This window comes from Mustelus asterias, chromosome 9 (genome assembly GCF_964213995.1).
Source record: "Mustelus asterias chromosome 9, sMusAst1.hap1.1, whole genome shotgun sequence".
Classification (NCBI taxonomy): Eukaryota; Metazoa; Chordata; class Chondrichthyes; order Carcharhiniformes; family Triakidae; genus Mustelus; species Mustelus asterias.
In genome coordinates, this window is record NC_135809.1 from 39,433,515 (window position 1) to 39,455,570 (window position 22,056).

Consider the following 22,056-nt stretch of genomic DNA (forward strand, 5'->3'; position numbering starts at 1 on the left):
TCCCTCCCAGAACAAGGATAGAGTGCCCCTTGTTCTCACATTTCACCCCACCAGCCTCCATGTGCAAAACATAATCGTCCGCCATTTTTGCCAACTCCAGCGTGATGCCACCACCAAACACATCTTCCCTTCACTCCCTCTGTGAGCATTCCGCAGAGACCGTTCCCTCCGGGATAACCTAGTTCACTCCTCCACTATACCCAACACCTCTCCCATCGCTCATGGCACCTTCGATGCAATCGCAGGAGGTGTAACACCTGCCCCTTTACCTCTTCTATGTTTACCATCCAAGGTCCAAAACACTCATTCCAGGTTAAGCAGCGTTTCACTGGCACCTCTTTCAATTTGATCAATTGCTTTCGCTGCTCCCAAGGTGGTCTCCTCTATATCGGAGAGACCAAGCGTAGACTGGGTGAACGCTTTGCTAAGCACCTTCGATCTGTGCGCAATCAGGACTCTGACCTTCCCGTTGCCTGCCATTTTAACACACGATCCTGCTCCCAAGCACACATGTCTGTCCTTGGCCTGCTTCAATGTTCCAGTGAAGCTCAACGCAAACTGGAGGAACGGCATTTTATCTTCCGGCTAGGAACAATTACAACCTTCCGGTCTCAACATTGAATTCAACAACTCCAGATGATTAGCTCTACCCCACCTCGATCCCTTTGTTTTCATTTTAATTTTGTTTGCTGTTCTCTACCTTGTCTTTCTTAATTTTTCTTTCCCCCCACTCTTCCCCTTACTTTATCCCCCCTTTCCTTATCTTTTCTCCCCTTTGCTTCCCCTCTCCCCCTTTTTCTAAATTTTACCTCTCCTCCACCCATTCCCCCCCTCCCCCCACATCTTCATCTGTTAGTTTACCCTCTGATTTCAGCTTCTCTGTTGTTTGGCCATTCACACCTTTTATTCTCTCTATGGACTGCCATTAGCAGCCTTTTCCCCTGGTTTCTGGGCTATGACTCATTTTTCATTCCCTCACCCTGCAGTATAAATATCTCCCACTTTCTGTGCCTTTTAGCTTTGACAAAGGGTCATCTGGACTCGAAACGTCAGCTCTTTTCTCTCCTTACAGATGCTGCCAGACCTGCTGAAAGCCTTCCAGGGGTTGGCTGTGCAAAGTCATAAGAAAAAAGAGGAGAATTTTCATCTAAAATATATGTGATTGTGTTTTATTATGCTTTTTGATAAAATATAAGTATTCACCTAAGACAAGTGCTTAGTGTTTTTGAAATCAGTGTAATTGTCTCTAAAATTTTAGGTGCTCTAAAAATTCAATGGGATTTTTTCCAGTGAAATCAACAATATTACATTTGCCTTTTAAAATAAATTATTCTCTCCAGTTTGTTTAACAGTTGTGATGGGATCATCTATAGACTGCTCACAAACTAACACAATATTATAATATGTCCTTAATATTAATGGACCATGCTTTATATATATTGAATGATATTTGTAACCAGATGTCACCAATCTCGGACGTTTCTACGATTCTTTGATGAATTGATTAGGGAATGTTGAAAGGGGAAAATTGCATGATTGACGAGGTTTAACGACGGGGTGGGGAATAAGAGGGGAAGCACTGTGTTCTCATGGTTTAATTTCCAGTTCTGAAGCCAGACATAATACTTCTGAAATCCTTTGTGATGTTATTGAAACAAATTGGCTCTCAGCAAAACGCGGAATTACACAGAATTGTTCCAGCGCAGGAGGCTAGGGAAATTAAATATTGTTCTCTGATGTCCCCAGAATCCAGCAAGAGGTAAACAACCTACTAATAGTCACCAGAAGATGCTGACCTGAGATGATTATTTACTCATAGATCACACCTCTGGTCCAGATTGAGGAACTTCTGGCGTGACAACAACATGATGGGTTAAATAGCGTTGGAATTTGGACTCGCCTAATGATTCTTATCCGTATTTTTATTCAGTACATGTATTGGCGACTAGAAAACATATACCTCCTTATAGCCCCTTAATACAACTGCCATTATGTAGTGTGGGTTGTGATGATAAATGACATCGGATTTACGTAACTACCTGCTGCCTGCTGTGTGCTGAAAGTGGGGAGATGATTTGACAGCTTCACTCCGCCACCCTCTGGCCGCTCCATCTCCGTCACTCTCGCTCCCACGCGCATGCGCTCGTAAGCTCCGGAAATTACCGAGGGCAGCGAGCACCCTCTTCTCCGGAAATTACCGAGGGCAGCGGCTCCCTCTTCTCCGGAAATTACCGAAGGCAGCGACTCCCTCTTCTCCGGAAATTACCGAGTGCAGCGGCTCCCTCTTCTCCGGAAATTACCGAAGGCAGCGACTCCCTCTTCTCCGGAAATTACCGAAGGCCGCGAGCCCCTCTTCTCCGGAAATCACCGATTTCCCTTTCGGGGTGAATCAGAGTCACGGTTGCCATAGAGATCTTGGACCCTCTATGGTTAGTTCCCATTTTCATCCCTGTATCTTATCTCTTCCTTGACTCATTCGGACGGACCTGACTTTAAAAGAAAATATATATTTTTTTACCTCTTTCACTGTTAACGGCGCCGGCCGGCGGGCAGTCATTGTGATCTGATCGGTATACGGGAACGAAACGTGGCACTTTGTCGTTTCTTCTCCCGGGGTCAGTGCGTGCCCAGGGACGGCGTGCGCGGGCGTGGGGGTCGGCGTGCGCGGCCCCGGCCTCCAGAGCGAGCTCGAGCGCGAGCCCTTTCCCCGGAAGTGGTGGCGCAGGGGCCGGTGGAAGGGCCCGGCTGTAGCCGCGCTGTGACAGTACTGGATAATGGCGGAGGCAGCGGCATCCATGGGGACAGCGGCAGCGGCGGTGGCAGCAGCAGCAGGAGGAGGCAGCGGCGGCGGCGTTGTTGGCTGGACTAAACAGGTTACTTGCAGGTAAACAACAAAGATAATGTGAGCCATGGCACACAGCTCTTGTGCGCTCGCATGCAGTCAGGGACACAACGGTAAAAGGCCTATTTAGGGGCGATCTGTTTATCGTCAATAGAGACAGCGACAATAACAGAGAATGCGATTTGAACAGTCCCCAGTTGGGCTAAGGCTCGCGCTGCCCCCATATGGGTTTTTAGGTAAGGTTTGTATCTGATGCTGTTTTTTTCCACAACAATGTTCTGTGTTCTAACTCCCTCTTGATTTCTGAATTTCTCAAGTGCTCAGAGTAACAGCTGATCTTTATAGGATCCTGAACATCTTACTGTAATTTACTTGTTTTTTGAAAGGGTGTTTTTGTTGACTGTGATGTGACTTTGAAAGTCGCTGAGAAACTTTTGGGTCATGTCGTCAATCAAAAAGTTTCCTCCATTTTTGTCATTTAACTGCTTTAAAATTAAATGTGCCCTTGTTTTAAACTGCATGTATACTCATTGTTTGTGAACACGTTGTAAAATTTTCAGTAAAGATCGGGATGAGGGCTCATCGCTTCTGCTTGACTGTAGATTTCAGAGAGAAAATTGGTCTGTAGCAAACTTTGTTTTTTTTTCATGCACCTCCGCCCAGAAAGTGCAAGCCTCTCTTTTTTTTATAATTTCGTATGGTCTTGTAGGTTGTAAACATTGGATGCTGTAACTTTGGGCACTTGAAGCAACAGTGGGGAATGGTGCACTGATCTAGCATTAATATATTCGTTTTGGAGATGGAATGTGAACGTGATATAGATAAGAGTCACAACGCACGTTGCTACATTGTGAGGGGACAAAACTGGCAGATGGAGCTGTGTGAGGAAGTGTGAGGAAATTATTTGAGTCTAAGAAATGTTGTTTTCTAAATGGCAAGAAGCTACATACTTGATGAGGAGGGAGATTCATGAGTCCACCTACAGAAATAACTAAAAGTTAGTGGATTAGTGTAAAATATAATTTTTAAAAAGGCATAGGGAGTGTTGTCTTTTATTTCGGGTGGGCTGGAATACAAAGTAGTGAAAGTTATGTCTTCCCTGACAGTGCTCTGGTTAGACCCCATCTAGAGTACTGCATTCTGTTCTGGCCACTGCACCTCAGGAGGATATCTTAATTTTTGAAGTGGGTGGCGTGCAGATTTTGCAAAATTATACTGGGGCTAAAATGGTTGAATTACTGGTATCAGGACAATTAGAGGACTGTGTATTCCTATAAATATCAAAGGTTAAAGGGTGATCAGTTGAGATGTTTGCGATGATCGCAAAAGTTTATGGCCCCTCTCTCTCTCTATCCAATTTCGTCTGGAGGAGAAGTCCAGAAACGTAAACTTAAAATTAGAACTCAGCTGTCCAGCATGATGTCAGAAAACACCTCGAACACAATGGAAATCTGAAATTCTTTCCCCCCCCCAAAAAAGTTGTTGAGGCTTGAACTGAAAATTTTCAGAATTTCAATGGATAAATTTTTGTGGGACAATTTTTGAAAAATTATTTATTCATGAGATGGGGCATCACTGGCAATGCCAGCATTATTGCCCATTTCTAATTGCCTTTGATGGTGAGGTACTTTGGCTGGAGTCTATCTTGTGCTATTGGGTATGGAGTTCTAGGATTGTGACCCAACAAAAGTGATGGAAAGGAGATATTTTTCCAAGTCAAGATTTTGTGTGACTTAGAAGAGAACTTGCAAATAGTGGTGTTGCCGTTCTTCTGCCTTTGTTCTTCACAGTGGTAGAGTTTGTGGGTTTGGAAGATATTGTTGAAGAAGCTTTGACGAGTTGCAGTAGCAAGATGGTGCGCATCGCAGCCACAGTGTGCTGCTGGTGGACAGAGTGAATATTTAATATGGTGGAAGGATTACTGATTAAATAGCTGCTTTGTCCTGGATGGTGTTGAGCTTCTTGTGTGTTGGAGCTGCATGCATTCAGGGAAGAGTATTACATCACACTTCCGACTTGTGCCTTCTGCATAGCGGACAGGCTTTGAAGAGCATAAGAAATAGGAGCAGGAAGTAGACCATAAGGCCCATAGAGCCTGGTCCAGTTTCAATACGATTGTGGCTGATCTTTGGCTTTGTCTCCATTTTCTGCTCCCCATGTCCATTAATTCCCTGAAAGACCAAAGTCAGGAGATGAGTTACTTGCCACAGGATACCAGCCTCTGACCTGTTCTTGCCTGAGGTCACAATATTTAAATAACTGAAGTTGAATTTCTTGTCAGTGGTAACCAGGATGTTGATGGCAGGTGGTTTAGCAATGGTAATGCCTTTGATTGCCATGGGGAGAGGGGGTAGGTAGAATCTCTTTTTTTCTGGAGATGGTTATGCCTGGCACTTGTGTGGTCTTTGCCGATTATTTATGCAAACTTGAATGCTGATCAGATTTTGCTGCAGGTGGATATGGACTGAGTTGGGAATGGAGCAGAACACTGCAATCATCACAGAACTGCTGTTGAAAATATGGTGAGAAGGTGGTCATTGGTGCAGGAAATAAGGTTAGACCTTGAATACTGGTCAGAGAAACCCCCTGCAACAATGTCCTGAGGCTGAGATGATTGACCACCAACAACCACAAGCATCTTCCTTTGTGCTCGGTACGTCTCAACCTGTGGACAGTTTTCCCATTGGCCCTCAGTTGACTTGAATTTTGCTGGGGCTTTTTAATGCTACACTCAGTCAAATGCTGCCTTGATGTCAATCAGGGGCAGTCACACTTGCTTCACTTTCTGAATTGAGCTCTTTTGTCCTTGTTTGGACCAAGGCGGCAATAAGCTGTTGAGCCTTGTGCTCTTGAGCAAGTTGTCCTGTTGGAATCCAAACCGAGCATCAGTGTGCAGGTTATTGCTGAGTAAGTGCCACTGTCCATGACAAAACAGTAATTGGCCAGATTGGATTTGTGCTATTTTTTTGGGGACAGGACAATTTCCACATTGTTGAGTAAATGCCGAATGTTGAAACTGCTTGTCTAGCGATGCAGCAAGCTCTTGTGCCCATTTTTGATGTTTATAGAACCAAGGTGGGTAGATGGAGTATCGATCCAGATAAGCTATGATCTAACTGAATGCTGGATCAAGTTTGGGCTGAATGACCTGTTCCTGTGCCGGAGTTCATAGAGTCATAGAAATGTGAAGTACAAGAGAGAGAAAATTTACATCATGCAAGTTTAGTTTTATATTCACTTTTTAAAAAACTTACTTTGTAATGGTTCAATCTTGAATAGCAAATTGGTTGTGAATATTAAAACAGGGGTTCCCACCAGACCCAAATTTGCTTCTATTATAATAGTTTTATGTCAGGCCTGAGCTAAAATTCAAACAATCACAAAATTAAAATATTTTTAGGAATAATAAATACAGATTAAGCTTGGAAATATATTGCTTTAGTAAATTGAATGCTTTAAAATTTATTTCACTTAATATTGTCTCTCTGCAAAATATTTTTAAAGAGGTGACTGCATTGTTTTGAAAAAGCGATTGTTGGTGTGGAGAGTACCAGTAGGACCTGTCCAAAATTGGCATTAATATTATTTGTATTTAAATTTTATATTTTTACTAGCTGTGGAATACAGTTGAAACAGCCTGCTTTTGATGCAAACTCAGTCATGCCTTTATCATTTGTGAGTTACCATCATTTACTTGTGTGAATTTGTTATCATATGTCGTCTTGACGCTTTGTTGCAGATGCAAAATGGTTTTTGAAATGGTCTACACTTCTGAGGTGAAATCTGAAACCGACAAGCACTTTCAAAATCACACAGTTCCATGTCCAAGCGACAATCTGAGTAATCTGAAGCTCTGTTTACTTAACAGTTTTTGTGGCCTTAATGGCAGGGTAATTTTTTGTGTGTTACATTATAGAATTTCTATATTGCAGAAGGAGGCCACCTGGCCCATTGAGTCTGCACCCTCCCACCTCCAAAAGAGCATCCCACCTAGGCTCATTCCCGCAACCATGCACATGTACGATAGTTAATCAACATATTCTTGGACACCAAGTGGCAATTTAACATGGCCAACCCACCTAACGTACACATCTTTGGGCTGTGGGAGGAAACAGAAGCACCCAGAGGTAACCCACACAGAGAACATGCAAACTTCAGGCCACAATCAATAACCCAATGCAGGAATTGAACCTGGCAAGCCATTCAATTCATCACTTCAAGGCCTGAATGTCTTTCTTGTGTGTCAATAACTAGGACAATGTCATTACCATCACTGAATCCCAACTGTCAACATCCTGGGGATTATTACTGACTAGACACTGGACTTCATCAGCCTATAAATACTGTGGCAACGAGAACAGGTCAGAGGATGGGAATTCCGTGGAGCATAATTCACCTCCTGACTCTTCAGAGCCTGTCCCACATCTACAAGGTACAAGCTAGGAGTGCGATGGAATATTTTTCACTTGTTTGGATGCATGCAGCTCCAGCAACACTCAAGAAGCTCAACATTATCCAGGATAAAGCAGTCTGCTAGATTGGCACCCCATCTACCACCATAAAAATTCACTCCCTCCATCACTGCCTCATAGTAGCAACATCGTGTACCATCTACAAGATGCACTGCAGCAATTCACCAACAGGCCAATCGACCTAATCAGCACATCTTTGGACTGTGAAACCGGAGTACCCGGAGGAAACCCATGCAGACACAGGGAGAATGTGCAGACTCCACACAGTCACCTGAGGCCGGAATTGAATCTGGCTCCTTGGCACTGTGAGCCAGCAGTGCTAACCACTGTGCCACCGTGCTGCCATGCGGGTGTTCCCACAACATGTGGACTGCAAGGGGGCACCTCATCACCACCTTCTCAAGGGCAGTTAGGAGTGGGTAGGCAATAAATGATGGCCTAGCCTGTGATGCTCACATCTCATGAACAAATTTTTAAAAAGTGGATCTTTTTCATTTTTATTCCTTGCTATTTTGCTGCCATTTATGGAGTGCTTTTGTCACCCTTTTTTCTTCCTACAGGAAGGATTCCTATCTTTAAAACATTTTATATAGCATACCATGGATGCCATCATACGAATTTTCACATACTATGGAAATTACTCTCCAGAAGTTACACTGAAGCACTTTCAAACTGTAAAATTCATTGATCAAACAAAAATGTACCTTGAAATCTATTCAACCTGTGTTGCTTTAAGTGATACTTTATGATTTTAAAGAGACTTAATTCCATCATAGCAGAGGAATAATTGTAGTGCTTTATATAGTATAGCACCTGTTAATATATTACACCAATACACCCTTTTGATTTAGCATGAACAATGGTGTGAGTTGATCTGTCCATTTCAGTTTAGTTCATTTGATAGCAATGTTGTCTCTGAATAAGAAAATGAATGATTTAAGCCCCACTCCAGAATTTATGTACATAAATAGGCTTATATTTCAGTGGAGTAAATAATAAGGACCTATTGCATTGACACATTAAGCTGAGGCACTGTCTGCTTGTTCTGTTAATAAAGATTATCTTGCACTATTGAAAGGAGAGTAGTTGGTTTCCTCGTGCTCTGATTAACATTATTGTCACAAAAATAAGAGCAGATTATTTTGTCACTCATACTATGAGCGAATTTCTGCAAAATGGCATCTGTGATTACCCATGAACAATTGCAGAGCCTTAATTCATTCTGGTTGAACTGCTTCATGACATTTTGAGAGGTGAAATGTTGTACTTATTTTTGTTCTCTTGTGTTTGATGTGGATTCATCAAATTCCAAGTGTTCCGGATGCAAAATATTATCTGACTTGGAGTCTGATGTTTGCAGTAAGTTTATTTTGTGATTGACCTGAGAAATTTACTGTATATGCAACTTCTATTACCTAGATTCCCACACTGAGTACTCCAATAAAGCACCAAGTTAGCTGCTAATTATTAGAATTGTTCTCCAGACGTTCAGGTGATTTGAGAGTAACATTAAGCCAATTTACTAGTAGGTTATAAACCTATAAAACATTATTCCTTGGAAAATCACTTATTCAGCTTGAACGTTTCTACTTATGGCCACTCTCCCTCACATTCAATTATGTGCAGTTATTAAAGGATGATAGGAATTTAATTTTTTAAAACTATTTATCTCCCTTGACATTACTCATAATAAGTCAAACTGTACTGTTTTAAAAGAGCAGGAATGTATTATTCTCCTGGTAAGATTAAACAGTCTCCTTTTAAGGTCACAAAGTCGAATTTTATGTATATAGAGTGCTTGAGGTCATTCAGAGTTTAATTGTTTAATGAGGCAAATATGCAGATTGGAAATGCTTGCAATATTAAAAATCCAAGTTAGAATAATCACTTTTTTCAGCTTATTTTGTACCTGTAATCTTGATCCAAGCTTGAATAAAATACAGATTGCAAAAGCACATAGCCTTCATTTTTGGTAAGCAAGAGATGCAATGGCTGAAACTATATTTGAATAATATATAAGATATAAAGAAACAGAAATTGGAACTTCTGGAAACAATCAGCAGGTCAGGCAGCACCCATGGAGAGAGAAACAGCCTCAGGTCAATAAAGCTTCAAAAGAACTGGAAAAAAGCAGAAATGTAAGCAGTTTTAAGTAAGTACAGGGAAGTGAGGGATAAAAACAAACATGGAGGTCTGTGATAGTGTGGAAGGCACAAGAGATTTCCAGCATCAGCAGTGTTTTGGTTTTAACAAAATATAAGAACCTGTCTGAATCCTTCTATAGAATTATCGAATAGTTAGTTGTCAGTTTATACATGGCATTTAAATTTGAATATGTTTGAAGAGTAATTTTATAGAACATCTAAGACGGGAACAAATTCCAATTATGTTCACTAGTCCTGAAAATAATTTTGTTATGGTTTTTCCTTTTTCAGTACTATGTCATTATGCAAGTTCTTGAAGATTTTGTAAATCACCATAAAATCAATAGTAAACAGTTTTGGGTGTAGAACAGGTGCATTTTAGAAATTGTACCAGTCTAGCTTGAGTTTCTTCAGCTAAAATTGATATCTGACCAGCTGTATGTCCCTGAGCTGCAGGCTGCTCCTTCAAATGTACACATTGCTATTGTTTAGGTAAGTTTAATCATTTTCTTGTAAATTAAAAGACATTTAATTATTTCTCTCAGCAAGAACTCAAAACAAAATCAAAAGTTTTTACAATTGCAATAGTATGATTGGCTTTTACTTATTGATATTTATGAGCAACACTATATTTGTTAATGATTTGTAATTCATTTAAACTTCATGATCAGTAATTTTCATTTGTGTTTGCTATTTTATATATTCAGTTCTTGACTCAATGGTATTAAACAGTGACACAAATCAGCTTCAGAAGTGTTACTTACATTCCCGAAAGATACAACCTTGATAACACGCATTCTAGATTTACATAAATATAACAGATCGTTCATGATATTCATCACTATGGGTCACTGTTGAGGCCTTACTTTGTAACCGTGAATGTGGTTGCAGGTTTACAGATTTCATTTTGCCACCCCCACAACCACCTGTTGCAGGGTGATGTGAATGTTAACTTTAAAATAACTTCTTTCAGCACTGAGATGGAATCTGGCACTTTTACTACTGTACACCAGCAAATCCCAGGCAGTGTTGCTCACATTGAGCCAGAAAACAGATTTGCTGTTTTCTGACGAGGCTATTATGCCTTGTAGAGCATAATGCCAGATTCACTGATTTATAGCGGCTGAGGTCAGATGATTGATCTGGCATTTTCCAATTCAAATTCCTCCATAATCATTTGGTATTAGTTAAATGTTGATCCAAACGTGGATGCAAGTGCTGAATGTCAGTGGAGAGGTGAGTGTAGTTGCACTTGGCACCAAAGTGTAGTATTCAACTGTGGAGGCCAAATGAAAATTCTGTAGTAACTAGGGTCATATCTGACTAAAAGGCTTTGGTCTTTCTGGTGCTAAGCTATAGGAAATTGCAACTAATTCAACACTGAACATTTAACTACCAATCTGAGAGGAGACACTTCACTCAAGTTTAGAAATGAGAATTTGAGAGAGATAGTGGAGGTGATGTCATCAGCATAATGTGGAAGTGACTCCTTATCTGTGGATGATGTTATGGTGCAGTACAAGAAAATGTCAAAGAATAGAAGCTTGCAAAAATCTAGATGTCATGGTGATACTTTGGCTGCACTCTCCTTGTTTGGTTCAACGTTTATCTGAGCTGGACATAAAGTGGAGGTTTTACAGGTGAATGGCTGTGATTGACAATGTCAGAGGTTGCTGATGTCATGAAGATGTGCTTTATGATAAATAATGATTGTTAATCCATTGGCTAAAACCTGAATTGAGCTTTTGAAAACACAGAGATTAAAGTGACTTGAAACTGCAGCCCAACATGGCTAACACAGCTTGCATTACTATGCATTCCACATGTTTTTGAAATAATTTGAGAGATCTGGCTAGGTCAGCAGTTATTGCCCTTCACTCCTTGGAGTGAAGTCATGACTTAAGGCAAGTATGAAGGACTTGCAGCTCTGTCTCAATAGCAAATTACCTATGACAATTGTCAGAGCTATTCAACTGTTGGAGACCGACATTTAAGACTAATCGCTTGGATGATGGGACCCTGACATCTTCCATGATGGGACCCTTGATTAGCTTCCAGACATAAGCTAATCAAGTCACCTTTGGAGCACAAGGACATTGTCATTTTTTAAATCCCCCTGGCAGTTGGAGAAGGAAGGTCACATGACAAGCCAACCCTTTATATGTTTTAAGCATGTTTTCTCAGAAGAACTTTAGGCAAGCAGCATCAGGGAGAAGACTAAAGTGGGACCTCTCTTTTTTAATCCACCTGGTAAGCCTTGAGCAATGTTTGCTGACTGTGATCATCCTGTCCTGCTGCAGACAGAGATTTCTCAAAGAAGCTAACTCAGCAGTACCAGCTCCCGAAGAGTAACCAACTTATTTGTCTACATCTTTAAATCAGAAGCATCAAGACAATCAAATTCATCTGAGGCCAGCCAAGTCACCAAGCGGCAAATTATACTTTTACTTTTTTATGAACTCTAATTTGGACAACTTGTCCTTCCCCACTTTGTAAACTACACTCGTGGATGTGATTTTCAAGTGTGTGTGCACAAATTCAGTGTGTAATAAAGCTAGCTTCTTTGTTAAACTCAGTTCTGTTTGTTCTTTTATGATCACAGCGTGTAAACAGTTAAGGACTCACTGACTCACAGTCTGCACTTTGGTGACTTGGCTGGCTTCAGACTGAATTTGATTGTCTTGATGCTTCTGATTTAAAATTGTGGTCAAATGACGCAAGGGCAACAAGGGGATGCATTCAACCCCTCCTTACCTGGTTGTAACTCAGAGGACCGAAGACCGAAACTCAATTTTTGGCTCCACTTTTACCCCTCACACCACAGCTAAAGTGTCTTAATCAATGGCTCCTCTTTTTACTCCACACTGTTACCTCTGCAGGGATCTATTCTTGGCATCTTGTACTGCATCTTGACACAGACGTGAGTTGATACTCCACGTAAAAGGACATTGGTGAGGAGGCGGGGGGGGCGAAACATCATGCTGGTAGGCAGTGAGCATTTTAAATGAGGTGAGAGGGGGTGGAACAAGGCAAGGAGCTGAAAGCTTGGAGTTGATGCCATAAGACTTGTAATTATATAATAATTTGTTGTCATTTGTAATTTTCATTGAAAATGTTTTTTCAAACCTTGTTGCAGAAAAGGTTTATACTATTTATTATGGAATAGTCAGCATCACTGTTTGTAATCGTAAGAAACATAGCAGAACAAATAGTCTTTGCTAGCAAACTGCATTTTAATTATACTAATGGTCATTTTTTTCACCACTCTTCTCTCCTAAAGACATTTGTAGGGAAACCATTTTATGTATGCCGCCGGGAGGATGTTTTCCACCGATGGTGGAGACTAGATCTAGTAGGCACAGTTTAAGAATAACAGGTCTTGCTTTTAGAGCGTAGATGAGGAGAAATGTTGGGCAAAATTCTAAGTGTCGAATTCGTGCGAAAACTGGAGTAATTCACTCTGGTTTTTTCAGTGGGAGTTCAGAGAAGAATCCCCCATACTGCAAAGGCCACCAGCGTGAATATTATTACGTTTCAGGGGGCGGGACCTATTCCTGCTGGAGAGGCTGAAATCGGCGTGCGGAGTAGGCCACTGCGCATGCGTCGATCTGTCAGTGCCAAGTTCAGTGCATACGCAGTGGCCCTGCACTGATGGCCTCTCAACTGCTGGCCAGCCCCACAACCCCCGCAACGGCAGCCCTTCGCACCCCCCTATTGCCCAATTGCTGGCCCCCGACCACTCCCAGGCCTAGCCTCGATTTTTCTCTCCCCCCAGCCCACCCCGATCAGCCCTTGGCCCTCCCCATATGCTCCGTCGTCTTTGGCGCTGCCTCATGCCTGGTAAGCAGTGCCCAGGTGCCTCCCAGGCAGTGGCACTTTTCCCCTTGGGCAGGGCCAGGGGGCATAGGCTGGCACTGCAGGGTGCTAATGCCTGGGTAAGGGGGGGGAATGGGAGGCATCACCCTACCCCCCCGCCGCCCGATCCTCTGGGGGGCCCCCAATTGCACACCCCCCCCCCCCCCCCCCCCCCCCCCCCAATCACTCCAGCGAGGTCGGGCTGCTAGCTCTTCGAAAGTGGGGAGCTACTGTAATCCCCACTGGAGTGAATCACTCGAGTGGGGGGGGGGGGGGGATGCTAGCGGGTCCAGAGACTTCAGTCCCGTGGCCATTAATCACATTTAAATGAGATTAAAATGACCATGTTAATGGTCTTTGCACCTCCCCACCGATTTCCGGCGGGGAACAGACGCTGCTGAAAATTCGGCGCTGGGAGACGCTAGTGGAGCATGAACGTGCACGCAAACCCCACAAATCTCCCAACGCAACAATCTCCCAGCCCTGGAAATCTTAAGTACAACACATCCATAGGTTTCCCTTTTTCCGTGTTGCCTGTTGCTTTCTCAGTAGATTAATGAAACAGGATTTCCCCTTCACAAAACAATGTTGACTGCCTGCTTGCATTGAGATTTTCTAAGTCCTCCCACCATAACCTCTGTGATTAGCACTGCTGCCTCACAGTGCCAGGGACCAGGCTTCGATTCCCAGCTTGGATCATTGTCTGTGTGGAGTTTGCACATTCTCCTCGTGTCTGCGTGGGTTTCCTCTGGATGCTCGGGTTTCCTCTGGATGCTCCAGTTTCCTCCCACAGTCCGAAAGACATGTTGGTTAGGTGCATTGGCCATGCTAAATTCTCCCTCAGTGTACCTGAGCAGCTGCTGGAGTGTGGCGACTGGGGGATTTTCACAGTAACTTCACCAATATACAATCCTGGTAGTAGTGCTCCACAGAATGACCATAAACTCAGCAGGAGTTGTATGCTTCGGCTCTTGACTCAGCTTTGGGTGCTTTCAGGTAAACATAGACCTCTGTGAAGAAGTTACTATTTCCAGTAAAGCAGTTTTGAAACTAATGTGGTATTTACTTCCCACTGATAATATCATTGAATAGCCCAGCAGGAAGACCTAATCGAGATGGTCTCCTTTGATCTCAGAAAATTGATGTTTTTGTTTATTAATTGCTCTAATGTTCAAAGAAAGTTGTCACTTAAATTTTGTGGTTGAAACAAAAGGTTCTTTTGAATAAGAACAGGTTCACTTGTACTTGCTGCCTCAGTCCAGTTGCTTTAATGTTTTCCAGTGTGTTTGTAATATTCTTTCTTCAACCCCTGAGGTTTCTCCTGCCACATTGACAAGCCTGCAATTACTCGTACTTAACCTTACTGTTACACAGCTTAAAATAGAAGCCATGTTTGGAAAGATGATGTCTGTAATTGGATGTTTTCAATGTTCAAGTGGGATTGTTTGAAAAGTTCATACCCCCTGTTGTGTATGATGGAAATCTGAGTGACTTGCCAAAATCTTGGATCATTCTCTTCCCTCTGCCTTCAGATGTTTTTTTATTGGAGCAACCATCTTCAACTGCCTCATGATATCGCCTCCCTTCCATTGTAAGGTCAGAACTAGGAATATTTGCTGGGGGATGATTGAACACCATGTTCAACACCACTCGCAACTCCTCAGGTACTGAAGTAGTTCATGTCCAAATGTGCAAGACCTGGTCAATATCTGGGTTTAGATTGACAAGTGGCAAGTAAAATTCACACCCACAAGTGCCAAGCAATGACCATCTTCAACAAGAGACAATATCTAACCATCTCCCCATGACATTCAACAGCATTACTATTGCTGAATCCCTCACTATCAACATCCTGGGGGTTACCACTGACCAGAAACTGGACTGCACTAGCCATATAAATATTGTGGCTACAAGAGCAGGTCAGAGGCTAGGAATCCTGCAGCAAGCAACTCGCCTCTTGATTCATAGAAACATAGAAGATAGGAGCAGGAGGAGGCCATTTGGCCCTTCGAGCCTGCTCCAACATTTATTGCGATCATGGCTGATCATCCAACTCAGTAGCCTAATCCTGCTTTCTCCCCATAACCTTTGATCCCATTCATCCCAAGTGCTATATCCAGTCGCCTCTTGAATACATTCAATGTTTTGGCATCAACTACTTCCTGTGGCAATGAATTCCACAGGCTCACCACTCTTTGGGTGAAGAAATGTCTCCTCACCTCCGTCCTAAATGGTCTACCCTGAATCCTCAGACTGTGACCCCTAGTTCTGAACTCCCCCATCATTGGGAATATCCTCCCTGCATCTACCCTGTCTGGTCCTGTTAGAATTTTATCAGTCTCTGAGGTCCCCCCTCATTTGTCCGAACTCCAGCGAAAACAATCCTAACCTAGTCAATCTCTCCTCATACATCAGTCCCGCCATCCCCGGAATCAGCCTGGTAAACTTTCACTGCACTCCCTTGAGAGCAAGAACATCCTTCTTCAGAGAAGGAGACCAAAACTGCCCACAATACTCTAGGTATGGCCTCACCAAGGTCCTGTATAATTGCAACAACACATCCTTGCTCTTGTACTCAAAATCTCTCACAATGAAGGCCAACATGCCATTTGCTTTCTTTACTGCCTGCTGCACCTGCATGCTTACCTTCAGTGACTAGATTCCCTAAAACCTGTCCACCATCCATAAGATACAAATCAGGAGTGTGATGTAAACCTGTCTGGATGAGTGAAGCTCCAACAACACTCAAGCTTGATGTTGATGCCATCTTGGACAAAGCAGCCCACTTGATTGGCACTCCATCCACAAGCATTCACTACTTCCATTAATGTCGAACAGTGGCAGCAGTGTGTCCCATCTACAAGATGCAGCGTAGAAGCTCTCCAAGGTCCCTTTGGTAGCACCTTCCAAACCCACTACTTCTACCATCTAGAAGAACAAGGGCAGCAGACACATGGACCACCTGGACGTTCACTTCCAAGCTACTCACCAATGTGACTTGGGAACATATTGCTGTTCCTTCACTGTTGCTGGGTCAAAACCTGGAATTCCCTCCCTAACAGCACTGTGGATGTACCTACACTACATGGACTGCAGCGGTTCAAGAAGGTAGCTTGTCACCAAGTTCTCCAAGGCAATTAGGGAAGAGCAGTAAATGCTGGCCTAGCAAACGATGCCAACACCACATGGATGAATTATTTAAAAAAATCAGTGCTGTCAGAATCTGTTCTTAGAGCTTAATTGTAATTTGTGCAGTCACATTTGGTGCTGTTTTCTGAAATTTTCTGTACACAATGTCCTTATTAGAATGTGGATTTCTCCCAATGCTACTTGTAGTGCCCAATATCCGAGTCAGCTCCCATAGAAAAGCTTGCACATCCTGTGAGACCTCTGCTCAAAATAATTTGTTATACTCTGAAAAATAAGGTCCACAGTAGACCTAGTTATTTCTAGATATGGACTTTTCACTACATATCCATGTCACTTCAGATGAATTAACATCCAAGATGATAGACATTTTGTTACAAACAGATATTGTCACAGAAATTAGCGTAAAGTGTCAGTTTGAATAATACAGGCAGTTCTCGACTTCACATTGTTTGAGTTGTGATGAATGCCACTTATGTTGTTTAAAAATTGCCACCCTCTTTCAAATTTCTGACGTTGATTTTGACTTTACGATGGATGCCACACCTACCCATCTTTTACATTTGATTTATAAATTTGATGTGTTTTGAACAAGAGTGGGGAAATTGAGAAACCACCCACAGAAACACTGGTCTCCTGTACTCTTTTCTCACTGGGTCAGTGGGCTGCTAGAGAGAATGGTTGCTGTGGCCTACCAGCAGCATATTGCCTGACCGCACTAGACTCGGATACTGAAAGACTGTTTTGGGAAAAAAGGCTACAATTTGTTGGAAAAATATAGCTTTGTCCCATTGGCTGCTCTCCTATTGAAGCCAGTTCATAAGATATAGGAGCAGAATTAGGCCATTCGACCCATCAAGTCTGCTCCACCATTTGGTCATGGCTGATATGCTCCTCATCCCCATTTTCCTGCCTTCTCCCCATAACCCTTCAACCCATTACCAATTAAAAATCTGTCTAACTACTCGTTAAATTTACTCCTTGTTCCAGCATCTGCTGCACTTTGGGGTAGTGAATTCCACAGATTCACAACCCTTTGGGAGAAGTAGTTTCTCCTCAACTCTGTTTTAAATTTGCTATCCCTTATCCTAAGACTATGACCTCTAGTCCTAGAATGCCCCACAAGAGGAAGCATCCGCTCCACTTCTACTTTATCCATACCTTTTATCATTTTATATACCTCAATTTGATCTCCCCTCATTCCTCTAAATTCCAGAGAGTATAGGCCTAAACTGTTCAATCTCTCTAAATACGACAAACCCCTCATCTCTGGAATCAATCTAGTGAACCTCCTCTGAACCGCCTCTAATACTGCTATAGCTTTCCTCAAACAAAGGGACCAAAACTGTGCACAGTACTCCAGGTGCGGTCTCGCCAATGCCTTGTATAGTTGCAACATTACTTCCTTACCTTTATATTCTATTTCTTTGGCTATAAATGCTAACATTCCATTTGCTTTCTTTATAATCTGCTCTACCTGCATGCTGGTTTTCTGTGACTCATGAATGAAGATACCCAGATCCCTCTGCACTGGAGCACTTCAAAGTCTCACCCCATTTAGATAATAAGTCACCATCCCATTTTTCCAACCAAAATGCATGACCTCACACTTATCTACATTAAACTCCAGCTGCCGTCTTTTGGCCCACTCTCCTGACCTATCAACATCCATTTGTAGGGTTCTTATTTCCTCGTTGTAACTTGCTGTCCCGCCTGTTTTGCTCAGCCAAGCTGAAGAGAACAGTCACTGTGGCTTGCTGGCAGAGGTCCGAATGCATCAGATGGCTGCTGTTGCCTGCTGGCAGTGGTCTGAATGTATCGACACAGTCACTATTGCTCACTGGCAGGGGTCTGAATATATTGGGACGGTTGCTGTTGCCTGCTGGCAGTGGTTTGAATGCTTTGGCATGGTCGCTGTTGCCCACTGGCAGAGGTCTTAATGCATCTAGATGAATGTCTAAAACCTGCGGAAAATGACGCTGCAATTTGTCAGTAAAAGTGCTGCCTTGCCCCCTGATGGAACTGATCCATTGTTCCTTTGGGGAAATTGGTTCCAACTTGCAACACAGTTTCCAGGAACCAGTTGTGTCTCGGGTCCGAGGACTGCCTGTACAAACAGCACTTTTGAGCCATTTGATCAAATAGCTGTACATTCAGACAAGTAAGTTGTACTTTGTTTTTGAAGGACCTACAAGCTATATATAGATCGTGAAATCATTCTGCAAGATGGGTACACACTACTTTAGTAATCAGCAGTCATTTCCATAGTATGTATGCAAAGACATATCGGCGACCGACTGGGCTGTCGAACCAATGCTGTATCTGTTGTGGCTGTGCTAATGATACTCGCTGGGTGACACACTTTTTAATTGTTTGATTATCTTTCCAAACATGTAGTTTGTTATCAGCATTTTGTTTTGGCTCACTTTTTTCTGACATGCTTGAAGCACAGTGGACAGAATGGATGATTCTAAGCATGCAGCGACTGAAGCCATTTCAGGGGTTGTATCTTTCTTAAAATCTTTTTTAAGAAAGGTAATCTGAAATGGAGAATTCATTCATTTCAGATAAGCTACACAGATACTCAGTTTTTGTCAGTGCTTTTGAAAGGAATGTGAGAAAATTGCACAGGTCTGAATATAACTTAAAACAGCGATGGCTGCATAGTTAAATAAATTAACGTAACCTGATGCACTGAGTAGTCAAATTTTGATGACCAGTGGATCTTAATCATAGATGATACTGAAGAATTACAGAACTTGATCAGGGAAGATTGGAACTGAAATATGAAGGCATTTATTTTGCAGAGATGAGCCATACTTATCTTTTTGTTTTCTTTTTGTGTCTAATAATGCTTATTCTGGTTTTATGAATAATTATTGTGTGCATGCTTTGAACCCATTCAATGCTAAATTTATAAAATTACAGGAATTACAACACATTAATGCATTTTATCCATTTCCACTGTTCAGGATTAACCCCAATCTTATTTCCCAGCATTTTCTCAATCCTTTTTAAATTATTCTTTCTGAAGTACTTAGCAAATTTGATTTTTAAATTATGCTGTTTTGCTTCACTGCCATTTGTTTTAATAACTTTCATTAGGGAAAATAAGTTCTTCTGACTTCTATTTTCAATGATAATTATCCATTTGTGCAACTTGCCAATGATTCACCAATCAATGAAGACAATGGTTCACTCCTCTTCCTCTTGAAACTGTAGTTTAAAAAAAATCTTTGCCCTTAACCAGCTCTCTTTCAGTGAAAAGTCCCAATTATTTGAGCTTTTATTCAGAAATATAATGTTGCTTTTATAATGTAATTTCATTGAATATTTGCATCTAGATCACAACTAATGGGGGAGCACCTAGAACCTGAAATAATTCTACAATTGTGGCATGAACAATGTATTATATAAACTCTGCGTGCCCATATGTATAAAACCTGAATTTTAAAAAGTTGTTGTTTCCAAGTGTACTCCACCTTTAGAGACCTGGATATTTGCAATTCTGAATCCAATTTTTCTTCCATTCAATTAAGAAAACCTCTCACTGTGCTCTGATTTATTTCTGGAGTTTATAATAACCTTGTTCATTCAGTGCCTCTTGTTTAAGGTGACGTTCAATGCTTACAAAATTTAAAGCTAGAAACTTTTATAAAATTGGTATGTTGGCTTAAACTACTAAAGATTAATGTGTGGTTACTTTATTTCAGACTATTTACATGTTGTGACATTTTGTAGCCTTACTTGGAGATTCTTTAACTTTGAAAGCTTCTCATAGAACATAAGAGGACTTCATACTATCTACGATATCTACAGTAGTGCCACTTTAATATATATTTATCATATTTTTATATTGAAAACCAAAGAGTAATTCTTTCACTTTCAAGTGTACCATTATAGCAAATGTTGAGTGAGGAGACTAAAATTTACCGGGGATAATAAAATACAAAGTTTGATTTACTAAAGTAAATAAGAATTTTTAATAAATGCAGAAAGTTCAGGCAGTATCTGTGGCGAGAGAACAGAATTAAACTTTCAGGTCAGTGACCTTCTATGTAATGCATTGACTAATAGCAACTGTAAAACTCCATAGGTACTTCATGCATGGTGTTTGCAAAGAAGGAAACAACTGCCGTTATTCTCACGATCTTACAACCAGCAAACCTTCACTGATTTGCAAATACTTCCAGAAAGGATGCTGTACCTATGGAGACCGCTGCAGGTAAGGACCACCAATTGTGGCAATGTTAATCCTTTTTAGTTTTGAACAAAATTAAAAGTTTTTCAGAAACCCCTAAAAGTGGAAGTGTTTGTGGTATTTGATGGTGAAATGTGATGGTGCTCCATACTATGTCGTAGAATGGCATAATGTCACTTGCATCTGTTCTCATTTAAAAATTGTCTTATGTTTTTTACCATTTACTTAATTATTTCTCTTGTGCTCAGTGCCAAAGGCCACTTCCATAAGCAAACCCTTGCTCTTTCCAAACCAGATTGTGCAAATAAATATGCCAGAGTTGGGTCAAGTGACATTGTCTATGACTGAGCAGCAACTCTTTTATTGTAATAGCTTATTCTTCAGCAAGCTGAAGAATAAATACTCATTGAAATCGTAATATAGCTTTAAACTATAAATCTGATTTGTTATAAATAATATTACATTGGAAAATCAATTCTGCAGCTTTCACTTGATTACAGAGCATTTAACTTGCACGTCCTTGGCTGTATGATAACTACAAAATTGCTGACAATGAGTAATGCAAAATCCTTTTGGGCATTTCAGCTTAACAACAATGAGGTCTTTAACTATTTGTCTGTATTTTGACAAACCTCAAACTCTCAACTTGACAGCACACTTTATGCCTCTTAAAACTATTAAATTTTAAAATAACATGGTTCCAATACAAGAACCAAGCTTATCTAATTAAAACATTTGATCTCCAATAAGAGATGACAGTCTGTTTCATTATCAAGCATTTGTCTTTAAGTTATCTATTTCAAGTTGAAGAAAACAGCTTGTGCTCAGTTGTTTTTGCCTTGCACTGAATTATTTACATTGAGAATTAGCTTTTAAAAGTGGCATTTTGAATACCATAGAATAATACATATTCTGTCTAGCTATAAAAAGATAGATTGTAGTAGTCACAATTAAAGTGACCAAATACATTTGATAATTAAATATTTTTAAAAAGTACTTGTGCATGTAGGCTTCGATTTGAAATCTGACAGTGTTTGTTGTAATATTTTCTTATTAATGAACGCACTTTGGAATGTCTGGAATTATCTGTTAAGCCAGCCATATTTAGAGGCTTGATATACAAAAATAATTATCAGTACACTGTGTGGCATTTTCTTACCCTGACTCCCTTTTTAATTTTCTTTGTTGGGATACTTGATGTAGTTTGTGAATCTGGGACCTTAGGTCAATTTTTAAAATTTCTGGTAACTGATTTATGGTAGAATTGGGAGCAATTGCTTCCTAGGCCGCTTCAGTTTATCTGTCAATGATCCTTGGGTTGCCCATCTGGAATGTTCGTGTCTGTGGCATGTGCTCTATGTATACAAGTATAAATAATAAACTTCATAGATTTAC

At 41.2% G+C, this 22,056-nt stretch overlaps 1 protein-coding gene across 1 annotated transcript in view; it reads left to right on the forward strand.

The window, feature by feature from the left end:
* Positions 1-2,644: 2,644 nt before the first annotated feature.
* The window catches only part of mkrn1 (makorin, ring finger protein, 1), an 82,728-nt gene continuing 63,316 nt past the window's right edge, over positions 2,645-22,056 (forward strand). Inside the window, exons 1-2 of the mRNA XM_078220054.1 lie at positions 2,645-2,884; positions 20,557-20,685. Coding sequence (XP_078076180.1) covers positions 2,775-2,884; positions 20,557-20,685 — 239 coding nt within the window. The 5' untranslated portion in view covers positions 2,645-2,774. The remainder of the gene's footprint in view (positions 2,885-20,556; positions 20,686-22,056) is intronic.